The 18,848-nt window shown below is 38.2% G+C and overlaps 1 protein-coding gene across 1 annotated transcript in view; it reads left to right on the forward strand.

Annotated features, from left to right (window-relative positions):
- Window positions 1-18,848, forward strand: part of SUSD5 (sushi domain containing 5) — a 43,515-nt gene that overhangs the window by 19,554 nt on the left and 5,113 nt on the right. The window contains exons 3-4 of the mRNA XM_085304283.1: window positions 2,574-2,692; window positions 11,183-11,371. Of these exons, the coding sequence (XP_085160409.1) occupies window positions 2,574-2,692; window positions 11,183-11,371 (308 nt within the window). The remainder of the gene's footprint in view (window positions 1-2,573; window positions 2,693-11,182; window positions 11,372-18,848) is intronic.

An 18,848-nucleotide genomic window follows, 5' to 3' on the forward strand; every position in this document is an offset into this window, starting at 1 on the left:
CCTTTCATAAATTTGATCTTGTTGAATAGCTGCTAACATGCTCTTATTACTCATATAGAAGACACGGTGTTTTTGGCAGTGGCAAAATATTGGGGTTAGAAATGGAAATTAGAAATCAGAAAATTCRAGTTAAGATTTTCAAAATTGATTTCCAGGGATCAGGAATTTTAATTCTTGWTTGAATATACAGAGAAATGCGGATTGATTTTCAGAGACAGAGTTGACCAGAATTTTATGATGGTAGCAATTTTCAAAGCTGTTTTTTTTAAGAAAGCCTTGGGTTTTAAATAAACAGTCACAGCTACAAGGCCCAGATTTTTAAAGATATTTTGGTATCTTTCTACTCAGTGTTACAAAGCATAAGYGATCTAGGTACCTAAGTGTGTAAGAGATTATTGGAAAGCTTAGGGTTGCTAAGTCACTTTTCCAGAGGGAACATGACTGTTACATTCCCTTAGGTCTTGTCAGACCTCGTGGAACAATGTGTGAATACGCRTAAATATTTGCTATTTCATGGTCTGATTCTGTTGATCATCTGAACTCACTTTGGCAAATCAGGTCACTTTTGTCTAGGTGCTTGATTACTGGCTTAGAAGACTAGGTTTAGGTACTCAGACTTTAAAAATTGGCATTAAATTTTAGGCAAACTCGATTTAAATTCTTATTGATAATATAGTCCTTCAACTGATGCGAAGACAGGCTTGCAAAAGTCCTGCAGCTTCCTTCCCGTATGAGACCCTATTTTTGTGTGTATTCTGAACCCTATGTGGTGACTATGGGAAAACATCTGTATATAAACACCAAAAAAGTCAAGGAGTATCTTCCTTGCAGAGGAAATATGTTTGATTTGAATTCATGAAGAGGCTTTAAGTAGGACRTTACATCTTGTCAACTTTTGTGAGCAGAAGTGTGGTTAGGAACCATTCTGATTAAGTATGTGTGACCAGCAGCGTGCGGCTTTTTCATACTGCTTTTGTTTGTTTGCATTTAAAGAACATTAAAGTTTCATATTTAACCACTCAGAAGCTAACACATGCCAGAATTAAGATGATCAGTACAACTGTAATTCAGTCCACTTGTGCGAATCAACTGATACATAGTACGTAAGGGCATGATCAAATACCGGTTTTCCACTGGACCTTTTCCAAATTCACTGAATAGGTAGTAAGCCAACATTTATTTTATTCTCCAAATTGAGTATGTGACTGCTGGAAAAATTAGTTCAACCATTGCACAATACAAAATGATGAATTTCCTCCAGTGAAAGGATTCCTCCCGGGAAAGCACTTTTGTCTTGCTTTCAGTAGMATAGCTGGCTGTGCAACACTCTACAAACCTAATGATCACACACACACACAAAAACCAAAACCCCCACAATTAATAGATGCAAAAATTTGGGCTGAATTCACTTGCTCGGCCTTTGTAACATTCAGTGTAGAAGTAAAACCAGTTTCCTCTGTAATAAGCTCTTCTTTTATTGCCATTGATTTTAAGGAGCCAACACAGCAGAAAGGAGATAATCAGTAATCTCTTCCTGTATGTTCAGCATTTACAGAGCGATAAAACCAAATATCAATTTATTTCATTTTTTTAAGTCCATTAAGGGCAACAGGATGGGTTAGATGCTGCTGAAGACAAAAACAGAAGAAACAGGAGACAACACAAGTTGATCTCTAGAAACAGAACAGCTTGTCTTGGTGCCTATGGAATAATTCTAAAAAAAGGATACCTTTCTTTTTCCCTGAAAAAATCTTGAAATAAATTTTCTAAACTTGCAATTAAACAAAAAATCCCAGGAATTTTAACTTGTAAGAGGAACATACTCCATTCGAAATCACAGAGAAGCAGTAAATGCAGAATTCCTGCCCTGATATTTTTTGAGTTACTTTTCAGAGTGGAAATGCATTTGGAAGCATTTTGATACAAAGCACCRTGTTTGGGCTGTACATTTACACTGTCCTAAGTGCAACAAAACTGTGTGCTATAGCCAGGTAGGAGAGTATTACTATTCTTGTTTTACAAGAGGCTGAAGCACAAAAGTCAGAAGATCTTTCAGACATAGCCATGTAGTAGATTAAACTACTAAGATTAGATTAAACTACTAAGATTAAAATAACAATTATGATCATATATGAAAAAATACTAAGTCTTTCTTCAAAAAAAGTCTTTCAGACCAAATCTTGAGATTTCTATTCATTTTTCATCCAGGTAATCTCCTGGTGTCACTGGTAGGAATCTGTATTGCTGTTATGTGAAAGCAGAATGTGGCCTTAAATACTTTGGGATTTGGTCTGATATTTAGAAGTATAATAGAATATAATAACGTAAACATCCTTTATTGTTTCCTATGCCTTGAACTGATCTATGACAAGCATTTTTCTAGTTAATTCTAACCCCGCCCCTTGGCTTTCTTTCACAGATCATCGAACACTAATGCCTTATGTGGCAACTCTTAAACAGTTAAGTTGAGGCAATGCTATTCYGTGACTACTGTGATAAAAAGTCTCCACATTTCACCTCCATGTACAGCTCATGAAGATTTCTGATTATTTTTTTCTTCTTCTTTATTTTAGGACAATTATATGCAGAAAGACGGGCAGCAAACAGCAGAGCGTGAAAGCCATTGATGTTAAAATTGAAACCGATCCCTTTGTGAATGACCAATATGATGCTTTTTGTGTAAAGGATGAAGGTCAGCACTGATATACTATTGAAATAATGCACAGTCATCAATATCTTGCAACATTAGAAGTTTTGCCTTCAATTTTTCTATTGCTGAGTGGCAAAGGGGAATATTTACAAATTTTATAGTAATCCCTTGCTAAGTGAGGCAACTGCTACAAAAACATTGGTTGCAGAAAATAAATGGCATTATCATTTTTCTTTGCTGCGGTTTAGCAAGTTCAAGCAGCRCTACCGATTTGGAATAATCCATTCTGGTGTTTGCAGAATATACCTATGGAAAAAAAGGCACCAGTATATCTGAGATACCAGAAGCATCACCCTCAGCACTCAGTACTCAGCACTGAGTTGCCTGTAACTCAGCAGTCTGGCTTCCAGCCACAAAACATGGCACAGTTTCATATCTATCAATACACAATATTTGTATACAGATAGCTGTATTCTGTATTTCTTCCTTTTTTTAAAAGATGTAGACCAGTATACCAGCGACTCTGGCATATCATGGTTGATTCTGAAAACTAAACCATTTCCAACTTAAGTTAGTGCTCAAAACTTTTTGATATTCAAGAAAAGACGGAGTCCAAGAGCAAAAAAATGTTACTGATAGGCAGGATTATATAAGGGAGTTTGGGGATCTCTGAAACAGATTGTTGGTATACTCACTGCTGTTTCACATCTCACTTTGAAGAGAAGCAGGGGAAGCAGATGGCATTTGCTGAGAAACAATAAGCTCACAACACAAGGGGGCATTTTAGTAAAGAATTAGTGGTAGCAGTGAGAATGAAAATATGTTTCGCAGTAAAAATTATGACAGAGGTTGATGCATGTTTGATGGATGCCTGGTCAGTCAAATATTGCAGAGTTTGACTGACCACCATCTCGAGTAACTATCACGCTACTAACTCCAGGCTCCGTGCTGCTGTGAGTGACGCCAGCTTCACTACCCACTTGGTCATGCTGTCACACAAGCACCTTTGTGCTTTCTTCCATGCTGCTTCTCACATATAAGAGCAGCTCCCTGTAAACATCTGCAAAGCCATCTCATTGTCTTCCTTCAAATCTCGCTTTTGTCGCGGTCCCCCATAAAGGCAGAGCTCGCCGGCGGTCGGGCAGCTGCGGTGGGCTGAAATCATAGCTCGGACTKCTATTGTTCCATTGTGCCCTTGTGCTCCCCTGTCCGCCTCCACCTGCCGTCTCCCAGCTCCCACGTCAACGCCGGATCTCTGGGAAGGAGCCACGTCTGCACGTTGCATTTGTGTACTGCTCGCAGTCAAGGGGCACTGGTGCTGATAAGAAAATAGGCTGATGGTATCTTTTTTTGAAAAGGAGTATTGAGAAATACTTAGAAGCTGTGCAGTTAAAAGTTAGGGGGAAATTCATATTGGTTACCAAGAAAAGACGATTTATTAACAGCTTGTTTTGTACGAGGCAGGGAGTTTCTTGAAGACAGAATGGGATGACCATGCCAACACACTCATCAACTAAACACAGAAATATTTCTGGATGAAAATGAGGTCCCCTCCTCCTTGAATATACAAAAGAATTTTGGATACATAGTTTGAATAAAAAGGCTTAAGCGAAGTTGTCTGGCAATGAGACTAGTCTACAGCTGATATGAGAATAGAATAAAGTCCATGAAGGAAATAGCCCTCCATGTCTAGTGAGGTAAAAGGATGTTGAAGATTATTTGTGAGCTATGGAAGTGCCCAGTATTTTGTAGAATGAAATCCCTCAATTCAGAATTCCCACAGTGGTATATGTGCTTATAGAGATATATAAGCCCTTTCAAAGTGGTATGGGGCAGCACAGATTCAAAAGGTGGTGCTGCAGATTGTGGTACCATCTGACATTGCTACTGACAGTGGTATCTGGTTTTAAAAAATGAAAAAGAAAATCACTGCTTTATAGAATGAACGAGGTCTGCAGGTCACTTATGTGTAGAAAAGTTGTTGTATCTATGATAGGGCAGTAACATACATGATTGATAGTACAAGTATCTGATTGATGAGAGAACAGCCTATACCTCAAAAATGCCACTTTTAGTTCTGGAAGTAAACGTCCAGTGATAGGCGCAGACATAATCCATGACTAGCTGCTTCTTGTGTTTTGCTGTTTTTTAAATGTGATTAAGAACTACAGGTCAAAGCTATATGATTAATGAATTGTTTCTTACTTGAAACCTCCTGGCTACTTTTATTTTATGAAAATTGTCATTGCCTTTAATCAACTGGATTTCTATATTTATATTACTAATACAGTAATATAGTAGTATTAACAGCTTTGTATTGATATCATTTACAAAAAAACCAAGTTGTTTTGCCCTCCCAAAAGTGATAAAGCCCAATGTTAGGTTTAGCTCAGTTGGTTAGAGCATGGTGCTAATAATGCCAGGGTTGTGGGTTCGATGCCTGTACGGGCCACTCGTTTGAGGGTTGGAGTAGATGATCTCCAGAGGTTCCTTCCAACCTTACCGATTCTATGATTCTCATGTGGGGTCTTATATCCCCAGCACGCTCTCTATGTTCCACATCCCACCAACCAGCAATCGAAAGTCCTATCTGAAATTCATCTGGTTCTCTCTCTCCTATGTTTCTTAACCTCATGTCTCCTTGTCATCTCCCCACATTCACGGCACGCTCAGCTCCCTGCCAGGCCCCTGCATAGCTAGCTGGGCAAGAGACAGCACCTGTGCTTGGCTTGGAGGTATGGACACATTGGTTTGTAGACCTCTATGCAATGCTGGTGGGCTGCCCAGCACTACCTGTGGGAGTAGGCAGGAGCTGAGGTCCACCTGTGTACCTCCCTGTGGAAAAGATACGCAACTTATTACCTTTGCTCTTTTTAAACCATTTTTCTAAACTGAGCAGAAATCTAACAGTTTTGAGACCCACTTTCTCTTTGTCTAACTTGGCTGAAATCAGCCAAAGGTTCAGACAAACTGGCAGATTGAGGGCTGACACATGGAACAGTCACACCAGCCCTCTTTTCTTTAGAAACAAAGTTGATAATAACTCTCAGCAACTCTATTTTCAACTCTCAGGGTTGTGCAAAGAACATCTCAAAGCACTGTGAAACTTCTAGTATGGATCATTACAGAATTTTCTTCTAAGGCCTTGATTTACAGTTATTCCTTACTTGATTAACATTTAGCACACGGATGAATATGGTGGAATCAGGGATTGGTTAGATGCTAGGAAGAATTTTAAGTGAATTTACAGGATCAGACTTTTACACATAAAAGTTCTGAAATATAGCCTTTCTTTTCGTCCTTCTAAAATTGTTTTTATTCCATACGCACAAAAGAATCATAGAAGTCTTTAATAAGAATAATTTATGTTTTACAGGGCAAGATATAGCTGAAATATTTTATGATAGCTATGTGTACAGCTCCACTTTTCATAGTATGGAGACCTGTATGTCTTCTCAATTTCTTGGAAAAAAGTGTTTTACGCAGTCATCAGAATTCGGAAGACAAGTCTGCATCAATTTGGAGTCCACTGAGATCAGAAAGTTTCTCTCTTAGCCCTGAGTGCCAAAAATTACCTTAAAGTATATTAGATTCTGCTTATTCTGAAAATGAAGTATTACACATAAGCCCACAGGGTGTATATTTAACTGTTCTCCATCTAAGCTCATGAGAAAATGTTTCTAAATATAAAAGAGATAAAACAAGAAAACCAGAAAGCAATGAGCCCAGATATTTTTCCTACTTGAATTTTCTTTTTTCTTTTTTTTTTTTTTTCCTGGGAAAGCGTACCATTCAATTACATATGTATACAATCATCTTGGTTGTCTTTCTGGCATTTTTTTAAATGCAACAATCAAAATATCTTCGTTAATAGCTCAAAAGTTTTACTGATTCTTTCTTTCTATGACCCACTGATGTTTGCAGGCAACAAGTAAGATCTCTATTCTGTAAAGCTTTGATTTGCTGCCATCATAGAAAAACTCAACAGGCAGCAATTGTAGTAGCATACAGCATAAATGCAAATCAAATTTGGTTAAACATAACTGCTGGTTCCAGGAACTCATCAAGAGTTGACAGATTATGTACCTATTTCAGTTTGCCTTTTTCGGCAGTAAGAAAAAAAGAAAAGAAATGAGGATATTCTTTATGATGAACATTTAAAACGTACTTTAAAAGAGCCATCAAACTACAACTTGCTTTATGTAATATTTAAACCTTTTCTTGTCATGCTTTGCTATGAATATGAGGTTTTTCATTTTTTCATCACAATAGTTTTCTTTTCCACAGCTTTGCATATAGCTGACAGTGAATTTCCAGCTACCTGGTGATGTCATTTAAACTAATAAATGAAGTTATTCTTACCAGCTCTATCTGATGAAAGAGGTATTGGCATCCTAACATCAGTAGCTTACAAGCAGCACTTATATCCACTGTTTGAATTTTGGTTCTTTGTACTCTATTTCAGCTCAGTATTTTTATTCTCTGCCCCCCCAAAATATTCCCTACAGTTCAGTTTCTCTGCAGTCAAGAAGAAAAACAAACATCCATACTCATCTTTCATACGTTTGAATATTACAAGTTGCCTTTTCTAATTTCTTAATGACAAGATGACATCCTATAAATTCCAGTGGTCTCTGGAAAAAATCTGTTGAATTGAACGGTTGTAAAGGGGGATATTTTGTGTCAAAGAAGATGTTTCATGTGAGCTAACAGAGCATAGTACACAGTTGAAGTAGACATTGTAGGGATAATCAGATTTCAGTAGCTTCTCAGTTCTATCAAGTGGAGTAGAAACTAAAGTTTGTATCTTTTTTTAGTTGATGATTTTTTCCCATTGATCCTAGCCTGCTATTTCTGTAAAAAATATTTTATCAAGCTGTCTCAAAAAACCCATACAAACTTACAACATGCATCTAATTTAAGTCAAGAAAACACTTCTGGCGGAAACTAGATTGGAGAGGGGGAATGTTTTTTCTTTAAAGTGACTTGTGTCAACTCTTTGCCAAAAATCATCTATCACAAGCTCTTTTCCCCATATGGTTTGGAGTTAAAGTTACTCTTCAGAGGGGCCATAATTTCTAAAAGCCAGTCAAGACTGAACATGCTAACTGTACTAAGAAGACCGCATCTTAAATCTCCTTTAAAAAAAGCTATTGGGTCTCTATGAGATCTGTAACTAGAGTTATCATTAAACTTAATTAATATAGCTGTGTTAAGCACTTTTTTATCTTTGCTGTGGCATTTATTACCATTCAGCTTTCATATTTTGTCTCTATCTTGAATTCCACCCATGTATATTAAGCTGTTTATTGACTGTGGCAGTGATATTCACCAGAGACAGTCTATGCCATGACAGTCTATGCTGACATGAGGATCTCCTATGCATTTCCACATTTCCCTGTATCTGTGGTATGCTTTTTGCTGCATATTCTAATCCACCCTTGTTTACTAGAGGTCAGCCATCAATGTATGGAGCCCTACTAGACATTTGCCCTCATGGTCAATATGTGGTTCACTGCATTTGCAAAATCTCTTCTTCATAAAATTGCATCCAGAAGGTCACCTGCCAAGTCTGCTGCTTGCARCTAATGAAAAGCAGTGCTCCATGTGGAGATTTCAGACCCTTCTCAGCGCAGGAGAAGGAACCCAGTCCTCCTCTAGCACAGTCACCACTGCAGGCAACCTCTGTAATCTCCTTACAAAGAGCACTGCTGTTCCTCCTAAGGACAGACTGCTGCCAACACACCCTCCGTCACGCTTCATGGCCCATATCTGCCTCTTCTGTTCCAACATGCAAATTGCCCGAATRCCAACACTAAGCACAGACTGTTACTCCAAACAAATTCATCCTTTGCCACCTCCTGGTACAAAGGCTGCAAACAAAAACCTGAAGTCTGTCCCCAGAAGAGGCTCATTTTAACAAGCCAATAGCTCTTCTGTACACATACCAGAAAGAACAAATACGACCAAATGTTGAGGACAAGTCGTCAAAGCAGCTGAGATTACAGCAGTGCTAAGAACCTAAATGAGATGCAACCCTAAAAATCCTCACACATCTTACACAAGACAGATCAACAGCAAAACGGATGTAGGAATTCAAGCACATCTTTGCRGGTTATCAGCTTTCACTTAGCCTTGTCCATTCATACCTCAGCATACCTCACTATGCTCTGTGTGAAGACACGACCTTAGAAAGTCTTATAGAATTCAAAAGTTCCACRTGCAATGTTCATCCATGAACATCTCTGAAAGCTCTTTTTCCTTCCATTCCTATCCAGCCAAATCACTCTTTCAGCATCTCCTTTTTCTCTGTTATCATATCTGTTGCCAAATTCTACAGTAAAGCTCCTTTCAGCTTGCTTTCTTTCCTGGAAGGTTATAATGTGCTTTTTGAATATGTTTGCCATAAAGTAAATGTATTTAAGTAATATAAGCATTAATTTTCTGCTTCCTCTGGCCACACAGTTAAAAAGCAAGGCTTTGTAGATAAGAATACCCTCTGACAAATAATTGTCCCATACAGCCTTGGAATCAATACTTCCTCAGAGTAGATACACAGCTCCCATTTGTACTGATGAAAGTGAGTACATAAATAAAGTACACAAAATGCAGGGRTCTGCAGCTTTCCTGTGAGGCAATAAAATATTTTTTATTCCTTTCATCCACATCAATCTCTATTCATCCAACCACTTCACAGGAAACGCATTAGTCGCTAACTACTCCTCACTTCCTCAGATGCCAAGCCTGCATGAGACCATACATAAACTGAGCCTTGTGTAGCCACAAGAGCTTGTTTTTTCTGTCAGTGTGTGTGTGCATAACTCCCACTAACTTCAGAAGGTGTTAGACAGTATATGTATGTGTATAAAACGGAGACTTCAAAGCTTTGACTTCAGTAATGTGTCCCTTAAATTAGCGGCAGATGTTTTTCAGCAAGGTTTATCAGACAGTTTCTAAAATTCTGGTCCAAAATAACTGTCATAGAGCATTCATACTTATCAGAGGATGTTCATTTCATAACAAGGCTAACAACTGACAACATACATACTTTGTATTTTGTAAGCAAACAGGGATTTACCTATGCCTGGATCATAAGCAGATGGGTTATGGGAAAAACTTTATCAGGAACCCTGGATATCTTGAAGTAGCTCTTTCAACTTCAAAACGAAAGTCTTGCCAAGAAACAGAATTTTTATTATCCAACTAAGGAATTAGCTTTTATACAGAGGTGAAGTGTTTCAACAGGAGAGATCAATACTAGAACACAGACTTGAYCCTAAGCTTGCCATATCCCACGTAATTACCAGAATTCCTGAGCTATTAGCTATTACACTTTTTTCCCCCCAATTGTTCTGTATCAGGACAAAATCAGGTTTTGAATCTTCAGTTATTATGGCAAATGGATTAGCTGTTTTCTTTTCTACAGTCAATAACATGTCTAGAACCACTGGAAAAATCCCCAAATTTGAAATAAAAAAGTAGAAGAACTCATCTGTACCAAGATTGCACCCTTTACGCACTGTGTTTCTTGCTAAGATCACATCCTTGCATTGTAGTTTTTTTTTTTTTTCTGTAATTAAGAGATATCCTTTCAGAAGGGGCTATTAAGAATCCGGAGAAAAAGGCAACGTGGTGCCCCCATATTCAAGAATTCTGCTGGAGGAGGAAGAGAACCCGCAGCGCCCTAGCACTTCCCTAGGTGATCAGGAACCAYACTGCTGATAATAGACAAGATTTTTGAAATCCGAAAAAGAGTTAAAATTCAATTTACACTTGTGTTGACAGTTTGTTTGCTTGATATCTGCACTTCTTTTTTACAGAAAAGAGGTTCAAATAAATCAATTTTGTTGTTGTTTGCAGTCATTTTTACTTTCTGGTTCCTAGTGCTGCAAGCAGAAATATTGTCGAACAACATCTTGTTAAATTTTCTATCCTGATCAATTTACTCTCTTTAGATTCTCACAGACGTCAGAGCTATGTTACCCCTAGTCCCCATATTTTATAGGTTAGGTGTCTCTTATGGGAGAAATTTGAGTATCTAGGAAGAAATTTCTAATTATAAGAAGTAAAGGAAGATTAGAGATGGTTTAAAAAATGTCTGGGTCATTTCTCAGCCTCTGACGGCTTAYTACGCTGAAGTAGATACTAAAGGGCTGGTCTCAACCGATTTCATAACCTTTTTTGCAGTTGCGAAAAAAGACAGTGTCCAAGGGTTTGCTATCCAATCCTGACCTACGCAAGCCCTCATTCATGTTGTAGAAGCAGGCAGAGAAGATAGCTACAGCTTGACTTCCTTGGCTGGCTTGCAGAAATCAAAGCCCCACTAGATGCAGGTCACATCACAAATATAGCCGTGTATGCACCTTCCCAAACACTGCTGTGCTTACTTACCGAGCAGTATGAGGACRTGAATTGGAAGGGATGTGTGAGTTTGGTGGATCAGTGTAAATTTGCCTTCCTCGTCACTAGTACCCTAGTTAGCACTGCCGCTAAAGACGTGTCTCTACGAGCTCGTTTCTCTTCTCTTTCCAGACAAGCCGTGTGGGGACCCGCCRTCCTTCCCTCACACCATCTTGCACGGTCACACCGGCTTCGAGATGGGGGACGAGCTGCTGTACGTCTGCGCGCAGGGGTACGCCATGGGCAACGAGGAAAGTGCTTTCACGCTGCTCTGCGACAGCTGCGGGGAGTGGTACGGCCAAGTCCAGGCCTGCGTCAAAGGTAAGCTTGGCTGGCACGCAAAACGCAGCGCGGGGCTGCCGTGGCCTCCCGGGAGCCCAGGCGAGACGCTTCCAGGCTTAGCCGGGTGTCTCCTGGGTGTTTGCAGTTCCAGCTGGAGGTCTCGATGGCTAAAGCATCAGCATCTTCCTGGGCTTATACGGTAGTTGACCCAATATATGGCTTTTCCAATACCATTAATAGTTATGGCAGTGAACCACAGGTGTCTATGAGCAGAGAGTTTCTTTTGGGGAAACAAGAACCACTTACAAAAAATTAAAAAAAAAAAGTGTAATGTTTCATGCCCCTCCCCCTTTTTTTTTCTTGCTTTATCTGCTAAACCCRGTTTAGGGATTCGCTGTCTTATCCCAAGGTCGTCATTCAGCTCCTGCCTTCCACATCACCACCTTCCTTCCCCCTCCCCACCCCCAGCACACCAACCTGCCCCCAAAGACTTTTTCATTAGTGCTAAACACAATTTTCAATTACTGGAAAATAACCATTTGGGAAGATCCTTTTATCTGGTTATTTAGTACCAGAAACAGCCCTTTCTGGTAATTGGTTGTTTATAATTTTGTATGTGCTCATTCTTTTTTYAGTGTACTTACCATTTACTCCAGGAAAAGGATTACTACTGAGGTGACAAMAAATATTACAGGTATTTTTTCAGAGTAGCTCAAGAGTCAAGTCCAGGCAGCATGAGCAAGCCAAGGACATTGTTTACCAGATAGAGCACATAAKGCACATTTTGTATGTCTTCTGCTATGTTTATTTTCACACGAAGCCGCAGAGTGACTCCAGACCAGCTACTGAAAAGAAAGTGCAGGATTTGTTCTTGCCTTTGGGAACGTAAGCCAGGTATAGAGAAAAAGCCTGTGGCAGAGTGGTGACAGCCTGCAGAAGTACAATTAGGGTCAGATCTAGTCTGTGAAACTTAAAAAGAAAAGCGTATCATTTTTAATTTGCTTTATTAGAAAGCAGACAATTTTCATCGTGTACTAGGCTTTCAGAAATCTTCTCCACAAACACAAAAGTAGCTAGATATTTTCTCCTTTAAGAGAATGGATGTGGAGTTTCTTACCAAATTGCTTTACTCAAGGAACCGGGGCTTAAAAAGGAAAAAAAGAAAACCCTCAGTAAAAGCTCTGGGAAATGATAATAAAGGCACTTCATTAATTTAAACCTACAAAAATTCTGCCTTTTTATGTTAGTWATGTTCTGCAACAAACTTTTAACTTTCCCTTTGTTTAAACGTAAATAGTACCATGAATGCGAATTTGGATGCGATCAGAGTTTTTCTACTTCCTCTTTCTCATGCTGTTCTACCCAATGCATAAAGCTCAAAATTTTTCCAATATTTCAGAATAGTCCTGAGAGAATCTTACTGTTTTTTTCTTTTTTCAAAGAGGTATCACACCTTTAAGATGATATTTTTGGCAAAAAGATATATATTTTAAAGCGTGGGCTGTTATACGACTGGGCAGATAGAAAAGGACAGGCATCTCGGAAGCTGGAACAGAGTGAAGCTATCATCTCTGTTGTTACCATTTCCCTTTCACAGCGTATATGTCTTAATGCCCAGGATCTTGCTAGGAGTTATTTTTATTCATGAATATGTACTACCAGGTGGTGGGAAAGAAGGAGAAAAGGTCAAAGTAGTTCTTAGTAAAAATGAGTTGTGTCTGTGTACCAAGGAACTAAATATTCAAAACCATCTAAATGGCGTAAAGATTAAAAAAAAAAAAAAAAAAAAAGTATTCTGGCTTCTTTCTGGATTATTTCAGCTTCCAGAACAAACAGCAGTTCGGATGATTAAGTGAAATACTACTTCAGGGGAGGGAGTAAGCAGTGAGAGAAGGAAAAAAGAGTATCTACATCCAATAACCCAGTGGGTCTGAAATGCCCATAACCTCCCCCTGAGTGATACATGTTTTTCCTTCATTGGCTTTGGTGGAAATGCTCATTTCATTGAACATCATAGAAATAAAACTGCATTACACCGGAGTAAGGAAAGGAGAGAATCAGGTCATTTAAGTTGTATGTATGTCACTGTTCTCTCTACATAAATAGTCTATTTCCCCTGTTTTGCCTGAGCCTTTCACACAGCGGCCGGGGAGAGAAAAATATTTTTAAAAGAAATAGGAAAGTGTGGTTGTAAAATCACAAACATCAGCACTGGAACTTGGGAGCAGATGTAATATTGTGGATTATAATTTTTTAAATGATTTAAATGTAGATTTCATGCTGAGGAACTTCCTCTGATTAATGTTTTTAAAACACTTTAAGGACTTGGAATAGAAAATATTACATGTGTTCAATGAATCACTAATGATTACGTATTCAGTCTTCCTGATCACAATTCTTTAGGAAAGGACACTTTACAAGAAAACCAAAATGTGTTTGATTGTTTAATGTTAGAGTTCATTATTTAAATAAATAAGAATTTTGTGAAAAAGAACAAAATTTGGAGTTTAATTAAAAGAAGCCTGATTTACACTTGACAGATACATTAGGGTCATAGTAGAGATGCGAATCATCATTAATTAAGTGCTCCAGAAGACAGCACATACCAGTTTTCAGGTGCTTTGAGGCAAGAGAGTAATAAGACTTATGAAGAATTTATGTCTCTGGTGGCAGAATGGACCATTTCTATTCTAACTGGCTCGTGACAGAGGAAAGACAACCATACAGCCACGTCAATGAACATCTGAGGGCTATATTTAGCTGCTTGCAAGCTGATAGTCCCCTGCATCCGAATCAGCTCTGGGTGAGCAGCTGGAATGTAATGCCCAATGCTTTTACACCAGCACAACAGAGCCATGCGGGAAAAAACTCTGGTCTGTTCCTAAATCTGGGAGTGTCTTTGAGGCTGCGGGCAAGTCAACTGTGCTATTCTCTGCTGCTTTTTCCACCTCATCCGTGAAAAAGATACAATATTTATCCAGCTTCATGATTTTTTTTGAGACTTGCAGATATTACAAGTATATATTACTGTCCTGTGTTTTAACTGCCACATCATAATATCCAGCTTTCCAAGTAGAATCTCCAACTAAACAGCAGTAATGAGATTTCTGTTGCGTTTAAGTAAAATTACTGGCCCTCCTTTACATTTCCAGTTGCTAATAAGAGCAGATTCAGAATCAGGGAACTATCATCTTACCAGGATCTAAACATAGCACTTAGGTGTTTATTGAAGTGGCTTTATAATCATCTTTCATCTCTGTTGYGAGCCAGTTAGAATAGAAATGGTCCATTCTGCTACCAGGGATGTAAATGTCGTTGGTATAGTTGGCAAATCCATAAATTAAATGGAAAAAATACATTATGCACATAATCCAAAGTATACTGACAAAACTTGTCTACGAGTATAATTGAACAAAATCATTTTGGGGTTATACTAAGTGGATTCTGGATACAATAAAGTATGTTGTAAATTAAGCAAATAATGTATTGTAAATGGCACACACGAGGTAATAGACTGTAATTTTTAATCAAGATGCTTTTTAAGAAAAAGTAGCATTGTACAGTTAGTGTTTCCTGCAATTTCTCATCATGAAAAGATGCTGTGTTCTAGCAGAAAACACAGGGATATTCAACCCAACAAAGCAACCTTAAGCAGAAAACAGGGAAAGAAATATTTTTGCAGTTTATTATTTTTTCTGTTTCTGTGGAGAGAACATATTTGTTTCACAAAAATATATCCTGAAAATTGGCATTGTAATAAGGTCTGAAAGCAGACACTGTGTGACATTCTGTGGTTGTCCTAMAGGCAGAGGGACTAAACCAACAGTTGCTAAACAACATTCTTTTTTCTTTTATGGAATGAACCATTGGTTCAGCAGCAGCAGTGTTAATGTTGACGTTTCAGCAGAGAGATCAGGGCTGCATTGTATTAGGCTGATCAAATGTCCTCAAGTTTACTTCCTAAAAAAAGAAGGCAGATGGCTGAGAAATCATGCCATGTCTCTGCCCTGTAAATGTAATTTATCCTTTCCTCTCGACCATTTTGTTTTGTTCTTCAACCATAAGCTTGTGGGAGAAGAGGTCATATCTTCTGCACATCTAAGGCTGCTATCCAGGATGAACACTTGGGTGCTTTTCTAATACATTCAGCAGTGGTCTAACTTTTCCACACTGAGGATTGTTCTTCTTTTGACTTGAATGTAAGGATGAATCAGCTGAAAAGCTTCATCTACAGCCCTCAGTCTTTGCGCCTCATTACACATAGCTCTGCTGGATTTTTAGGAATACAGTTGATTTGCATTAAAGTGGCCTGTAAGTGTGACAGCCAGCATCAGTTAATTCTTAATTACTTTTTTTTTTTTTTTTATGTGGAAGGTAAGACAAAATCTCTCTAACTTTTATTCTTATTTGGGGATGCTTTTTGGTTTTTACCATTTTTTTGGAAGTGGAAAGGAAGAGTTGTGACAGACAAATAAAATAAGCAGCAAAATATGTCTGTGCTCTGTAAAAACAAATGTCATGACAAGCTTTGATTCTTTTTTCAGGTCTGTCGTTAACCAGCTATATATGATTAATGTAAAGTATTGACCTGGCTTGAACTGATTCTGTCAAATCAAATTAGTTAAAAAAATTATAATGGCTTATATAACAGCAAGTTTCCTACTAGAATGGGAATCATCCTCCCTCTTGCTGCTGGTGTAGAACACAACAGGCAACTCAAACTCTCTGCAGCCTACTCTGCTTGGTTTGCCAGAAACACGATCACCTGCATATGCCTGATCCAATTCAAATGGGTAAATCTGGAAGATGCAGTAGTACATAGGTTTGACTGAACTTGGGCAAATCAGTCCAAATGTTCTTTACCCTATCCTCCACACCTTTAGAGACAGGTGCCGGCTTGTTAATGTTTGTTGTAACTGCTTAGACATTCCTAGGAAAATGATGTTTTTATACAGTAGAAATGTTTATGTTGGTGATCTGCATAAAATCAAGTTTCAATTTCAGTACTCCAAAAATACTTCCACAGAATACGCAGCACACTTTACGGTTGTCCAAAATAGCAACACTCAAAATAGAACTCAGATGCTAATACCCTATCAAGGCGAAGAATTAAACCGATGCTAGAGTGTGSAAAACCAAGCTCTCTGCTTTTGTCCATCTCTATCCTTGGTCATTTCAAATTAGGATCAAAAGTTGAAGGACATGAAAGCAATTTAAGACTAGGTGCTTCCCAAAAAGGATAAGGTTACATTAAAAAGATTTTACTAGTGGAAATTGAACTTCACATCTTTGATAGAATGCCATTTGAGCATCTATTGCTGTAAAAATGTTCATTTTAGCCTCAATAATCTGTCAGACAGTGGATCAAAACTCACTGATCCTTCAGTCTGCCAGAGGAGGGAAGGGGTAAAATGGACCAGTGACCGAAAATAGAAAGATTTCCATCTTGGACCAATGATTTTCAGTATGAGCTATTCTTAAAATCAGATATGCCTGGCTAGGAAGTAAGATGCAACCACTTTTAAATCAATTGCTAGCTGATTTTAAAACATATGTAAATAAAGGTTACAACAGTTTAGATAAGAGGTGGAGCTAAGTCTACTTTGGTTGTTCTCTTCAGTTCTGAGATGAAAACTCAGAGAGCTGGAAAGCTCAAGAAAGCTGAGCTGGTAAGCAAAGAAAAGCGTAAAAGTTGTGCAATCTGTTCCTGGAAAATCAAGCTCACAGCTGATTTAAAAGGTTGTCATAGTAACACAAACTTACTAAATATCAAGTCCAAGCCCCATCTGAAGGTCTGAGACCCAGAAGAAAGAATGGACTATTATTACTGTGTAAGTCGATTCAGGATCATATAAATCAAAGCTTCAGAGCAAGGGGTCTGTGTTTCCTTTGATGGTTAGAGAGCTCAATAGTTGCTTTCATTCTGGYATCCCATAAGCTAACATTAGTTATGTTGATAGTCTTTGCTAAAAACTGTACAAATAYAGGAGATTGCATATGAAAATACATTATAGCAGCTTTACAACTTGGGCTACAATCTGATTGTCAAAGGGAAYAAGACTCCCTTATGCAGTGACAAGCAGTGCATAATGAACTCCAACCTCAGGCTCTCCTTCATCTACAATGAGCTTTTTCTTTCCTCAAMTGAGTTTTAAGAAAACAGCAATTCATTCCTATACATACAGGATTGGGCCCACAGACAGCAAATTTGGGAAATTTGATTGATGGTTCAACAAACCCAAATATGTTTCAATAGACTGAAGACTTGTATTTTCCCAGGAGCATATGCTGTTTCTTGATGTCTCTTTATAGGACTTTCTTCTAAAGAACTAGAGGAGAGATACTGAAGAGGGAATAATTTCAATTTTTGTAAGAAGTATATTATTATAGTTGTTAAGCAGTGACTAATGAACTGTACTGGTCAATAATATGAATATTGACTGGCTGTTTCTCTTGCTATTTGAAGAATAGATACAGAGGAAATACCACAGGCATACAAATACAATTTTTGTGCAAAGATGTGTGTACATGCACAAGAACACCATAATGTAAAAATCAATGTTTCATCCTGTAATCTGAAAGATAAATAAGTTAGTTACAAAAATAGAGGTACAGAAGACATACAAGTGAAGAGAGACTGGTTTGATGATTCATATCAAAAAAGAAAACAACGAACATCAGACTTGGTAAATAGTGAGTTCTTATGATGTTACACTTCATACATATGAAACACCCGCTTATAGACTGTCCATAGAGACAGTGGGTTTTAGTGAAATAGATATGGCAGATACGAATTTTTAGAAGGAATCTGAATGACAAGAGGACAAAGTGGCTTAAGCCACTGTTTCCATTCAAGAAAGCACCAAGCAGAAAACTTCTTAAGTGAGAGAATGAACAAGCGAGTGAAGTGAGACTGGCATTTAATGGCAATTATAAATGCTACATAAACAATGGCCATTATCACACCGAGTTTCACAAAAATGTTGCTAAAATGCTCTGGTACTCAGAGGTACCCTCCACTCACTAAATGTCTGGAATATTATTGGAGGAGGTTTTTGGATGAATTACAAAAGTAAGTGTCTTACCAGAAAGCTTTCCACTCCAAGAGCTGGATTCCACAGTCTGTTAAGTCCTCTTTGTATCAGATGCAAGGATTTATTCTTCCTGCTTTGGAGAGGACAAAAAACATCTAGAGATTTTTTCAATGAAATGAAAAGACCAGGATCAGGAGGGAGAGAGGCCTATTGCTAACATTGTTGTATCTTGTACAAGTTTTGCCATATGCCTTTGTTGTCACATGAGAGTGGACCCGCTTAGAACAGCCAATTCTCCAGCATAACATTAACATAGGTATTAACTCTCTACGGGCTATGTTACACATTTCAGTTTCATCAGCATAACTACTTTGGTTAATGGTAGACTCGGATGCTATTCCAAGAAAAATACCTTTTGCTAATACTCATTCTGTTCTGGCACCCAGTGTAAGTTGTTCTGGCAGTGGCAAAAAAAAAAAAAA

Source organism: Rhea americana, unplaced genomic scaffold, assembly GCF_003343005.1.
Source record: "Rhea americana isolate MKP2758 unplaced genomic scaffold, rheAme1 scaffold_100, whole genome shotgun sequence".
Taxonomy (NCBI): domain Eukaryota; kingdom Metazoa; phylum Chordata; class Aves; order Rheiformes; family Rheidae; genus Rhea; species Rhea americana.